Source organism: Chiroxiphia lanceolata, chromosome 20, assembly GCF_009829145.1.
Source record: "Chiroxiphia lanceolata isolate bChiLan1 chromosome 20, bChiLan1.pri, whole genome shotgun sequence".
Lineage (NCBI taxonomy): Eukaryota > Metazoa > Chordata > Aves > Passeriformes > Pipridae > Chiroxiphia > Chiroxiphia lanceolata.
In genome coordinates, this window is record NC_045656.1 from 34,153 (window position 1) to 38,654 (window position 4,502).

A 4,502-nucleotide genomic window follows, 5' to 3' on the forward strand; every position below is an offset into this window, starting at 1 on the left:
ATCATCTCTGCAGCAATCACAGCAGCTACCACAGCCACGGCTCCTGCTGCACTGGCCATTCAGTGCAGGTCATGCCTGCAGTGCCAGTGTATGGGCACTGTGGCAGCATCAGGAGCAGGAGTTTCAGAATCTGTCTGGTTTCAATATTCCAAGTCCTCTGGAAGCGCATGAGACAAGCCCAACGACAAGAAGCCCAGGTCCTGGCCCTCTTGGCCGTGAACTCTGCGTGTCCAAACAAAACAGGGGCAGAGGTGGGACCAAGCGGAGTCACTCTGCACCTGCACTGAGTTCATGGGAATGCAAAGGGAGGATGGACCTTGGCTGAGAGCTTGGAGAGAGAGAAGGTTGTTTCTCCAAGTGGAAATGCACTTGAACCAGCCTGAATGACCAGTCTGTGTTTTTCTCTGGTGGCTGAACACAGCCAGCACATGAGGGGAGAGGAATGTGTGGGTTCAGGGAACTGCTTTGGGGCCATACTGGGAATTCCGGTGGACTAAAAGACAACACCAGGTGCTGCTCATAAGAAAAGAGAAATAAAAGGGGACACAGAAAAGTGTCAGCGGACAAGTCCTGAAATGGAACTCTGTGTGTGCAGCCTCATTTCATCCTTCAACAACCAAAGGAAAAGGGACAAAAAGTGGGGGTTGGGACTACAAAACTGTTTGGGGGGGAAAATGGGGATTGAGGGGACAATGGGAAAGTGGGAGGAACAGGGAAAAGGGTGGAAAAGGGAGGATGGGCTGGTGGGTCTGACCGTCCCATGGGGGTCTTTGGGAACAGGGGGGTTGGCAAAGGGGGGTGGCTCCCCTGAGCTCCCAATTTACTGTGGGGTGCTGGGGACTCCTGGATCCAATCTCAGCCTTAGATTATGACAACACTTTCAGTTCAGAGGAATTACAGAGGTGTGACTGAACCACTTTTGTCCCCCAGGTTTTAACGATAGCAAATCAGAACTATTGATAGAAATGAACTTATTTAGGGTTACAAATGATCAGACAGAAGATCTTCATCAGAATTATTTACTGCACAAGAGAAACACTAAAACTACCAGGAGTACAGCATAAGATAGGACAGTGCTCTGCACTAAAGCAATTGTTGAAGCAATTCTACTAAAGCTGGCACAAAAGCAATAATTCTTAATTAGAGATGGCTGGAACTCCCCCAGATCAACGCTCATGGGGAGTTCTCTGCTCTCAACCTCCAGCAGTGAACATGGGGGGTCCCCAGCCAAGGCAGGAATCTCCACACAGACCGCAAGGAGGGTTCTGTTGGAAGAACCTGCCCCTGTGTAAGGGGACTGGCCCTTTGTGGTTGAAAGGGATGGACTGACAGTCACTGGACTCCAGGGGTTGCCTCACCATCAGGGGGTTCATTCGGGGTGGAAGCAGTGGCCAAAGCTCTTCCCGCAGTCAGGGCACTCACAGGGCTTTCCCTTACTGGTGGGTCCGCTGGTGTTTGGTCAAGTTAGAGCTCTGAGAGAAGCTCTTCCCACACTCCCCACACTTGTACGGTCTCTCCCCTGTGTGGATGCGCCGGTGCCTGACAAGGTGGGAGTTCTGGCTGAAGCCCTTTCCGCAGTCGGTGCAGCAGAAGGGCCTCTCATCCGTGTGTGTCTGCTCATGTGTGAGGAGACTTGAGTTGGTCCGAAACCTCTTCCCACATTCCAAGCACTTGTAGGGTCGTTCCCCGGTGTGGATGAGCTGCTGGGTGCAGAGGTTGAAGCTGTTCCTGAAGCTCTTCCCACATACCCCACACGTGTAGGGCTGTTCCCCAGTGTGGATGCGCTGGTGTTGGATCAGGCTGCAGCTGCCACTGAAGCTCTTCCCACAGTCATTACACATGTAGGGTCGCTCCCCACTGTGGATGCGCTGGTGTTTGATCAGGTGGGAGCTCTGGTTGAAGCTCTTCCCACATTCCCCACATGTGTAGGGCCGTGCCCCAGTGTGGATGTGCTGGTGTTGGATCAGGGTGGTGCTCCGGCTGAAGCTCTTCCCACATTCCAAGCACCTGAAGGGTTTCTCTCTGCTGGGAGGCTGCTCAGGGACAACCAGGTCAGAGCTCCGCCTCAGGCTCCGGCCGCCTTCCTGGTACAGGTTGGCTCTTTCCTCTTCAGAACACCCTGGGCTGGCTTTGGAGCCCCTCCTGCGGGGGGATCTCCGGGCCTTTTCCTCCCCGCTGCCTTCCTGCACCGTGGAGCCCTTCAAAATGGCCTCTCCCACCAGCTTCTGCCGGGGGGATTTGTCCTCCGGGCTCTCCGTCCTCAGCTTGGGGCCTGGGGCAGGAAGCAAGAAGGACAGGGAGGGGATTTGCCTCCGGCCCAGAGGGAAGGCCAAGGACATCCCCCCCAACTCCGGCCCTGGCAGGACGGCGGCGGCAGCAGAGTTGTCCTGCAGCCGGGGCCATGCTCGGCTGCCAGAGCCAGCACAAGACTGGCCCAAAGGGCCACTGACTTCCTCCTCACCTGCCTGGGGGGCCCAAGGCATCTTCCTCTTCCTCGCAGCCTCCTCCTCCATCCGCCCAAGCTTTGGGAAGGAGAAATCCTGATGGGGGGGAAAACAAGGGCTGAGTGTGTTGGCTTGGGGGTTCCTCCTGCCCAAGTCCATCTCTAGAGCTCACTGGGCATCCTGTGTCCATAAAAACCTCCAAAACACCAAGATTCAGCTCAGAAAAACCCAAACCACTGATATTCAGGCAAAAACCCCCTCAGAAATAGTGAGATGAACCCCCCCAAACTGGAAAAAGCTAAGATTCAGCCGAAAAATGCTCCAAAATATGAAGATTCAGCCCAAAAAATTCTCCCAGAAGTTCCACCTCTCTGGTCTCTCCCCTCTAGCATTCGCAGGGTCTCCCCTGTCTGGGATGCTGGGGGTCCCACTTAAGGATGCTGGGAGTGTTGGGGGTCCCAAAGGTGCCTTCTCCTCTGACTCTTGCCTTTGGGTGCCACATTCCCAGACGTTCCCCCTCTCCAAGTTTTCCACTTCATTGTCCTGGGGATTCCTGGGGTCCCCACTGTCCAGGCTTCCCCTTCTCCGTGCCCCTCGTTTCAGGCTCCCGGGGCTCCTCTCTCTCTGTGCTCTCCCTTCCAAGCTGCCAGGGATCCCCCAGCTCCGGTATCGCCCCGCTCCGCCCTCTGCACTCGGCAGCTCCCAGGCTCCACACCCACCCCCGGCACTCCCGGGGGGCCCAAAACCGCTGTGTCCCCCCTGCCGGCACTGGGCTGACAATGGAGCTGGCAGGGCCTGACCCAGCAACACCAACCCCCACCGCAGGGGGGGACCCGCATCCCCCCGCCCACTGCTGGGGCTCTGCCACCCACTCAGCCCGGCACCCCCAAAAGACACCTCCTGCCCAGCCCCAACAGCCCCCAAGGGCACCCAAACAGCCCCACAGGTGGGGGAACACCAGAGGTGGCCCCAAGGCAAGGACAGCAGGGAGCGGATCAGGCCCCCTGACACGTGGGCGGGCTCTGGGTTCAGCCTGACCAGGGGCAATTTGGCCCCAACAGCATGGCCTCAACTGCTGGCTCGGCACAGGGGGCCCGAGCTCCCCCCTCTCCAGGCTCTCGGGGCTCTCACAGTTCCCCCTCTCTCCAGCCTCCCCCACTCTCCAGGGATCAATGCGTGAGGACACGGAGGGACCCCCATGGCAACCCCACTCCCGCTCTCTCCTCTCCCCTTAGCTCACCTCTCCCATCCCTTTTCCGGGTCGTTTCCCAGTGTGGATTTGCTGGTGTCGGATGAGGTTGGAGCTCTGTCTGAAGCTCTTCCCACATTCCCCACACAAATAGGGCCATTTCCCAGTGTGGGTGTGCTTGTGTCGGATCAGGTGGGAGCTGTTCCTGAAGCTCTTCCCACATTCCCTACATGTATAGGGTCGTTCCCCACTGTGGATGCGCTGGTGTCGGATGAGGCTGGAGCTGTTCCTGAAGCTCTTCCCACATTCCCTACACATGTAGGGTCGTTCCCCAGTGTGGATGCGCTGGTGTCGGAGGAGGCTGGAGCTGTCACTGAAGCTCTTCCCACATTCCCCACACGTGCAGGGCCCTTTCCCAGTGTGGATGCGCTGGTGCTTGAGCAGGTCAGCGCTCCTCCTGAAGCTCTTCCCACATTCCAAGCACTCAAATGGCTTCTCCCTGCTGGGAGGCTGCTCAGGGACAACCAGGTCAGAGCTCCGCCTCAAGCTTGGGCCACCTTCCTGGCACAGGCTGGGTCTTTCCTCCTCAGAGCACCCTGGGCTGGCTTTGGAGCCCCTCCTGTGGGGGGATCTCTGGCCCTTTTCCTCCCTGCTGTCTTCCTGTGCCGTGGAGCCCTTCAAAATGGCCTCTCCCACCAACTTCTGCCGGGGGGATTTGTCCTCCGGGCTCTCCGTCCTCGGCTTGGGGCCTGGGGCAGGAAGCAAGAAGGACAGGGAGGGGATTTGCCTCCGGCCCAGAGGGAAGGCCAAGGACATCCCCCCCAACTCCGGCCCTGGCAGGACGGCGGCGGCAGCAGAGTTGTCCTGCA

General features: G+C 58.0%; 1 protein-coding gene across 1 annotated transcript; it reads right to left on the reverse strand.

Moving 5' to 3' along the window:
- Positions 1-1,263: 1,263 nt before the first annotated feature.
- LOC116796671 (zinc finger protein 2 homolog) lies at positions 1,264-4,212 on the reverse strand (the record flags this gene model as incomplete). Its single annotated transcript, XM_032707458.1, has 2 exons — positions 1,264-2,087; positions 3,694-4,212. Coding segments are annotated over 2 exons (1,173 nt in total), but the record flags the coding sequence as incomplete, so codon positions are not given.
- Positions 4,213-4,502: the final 290 nt, after the last annotated feature.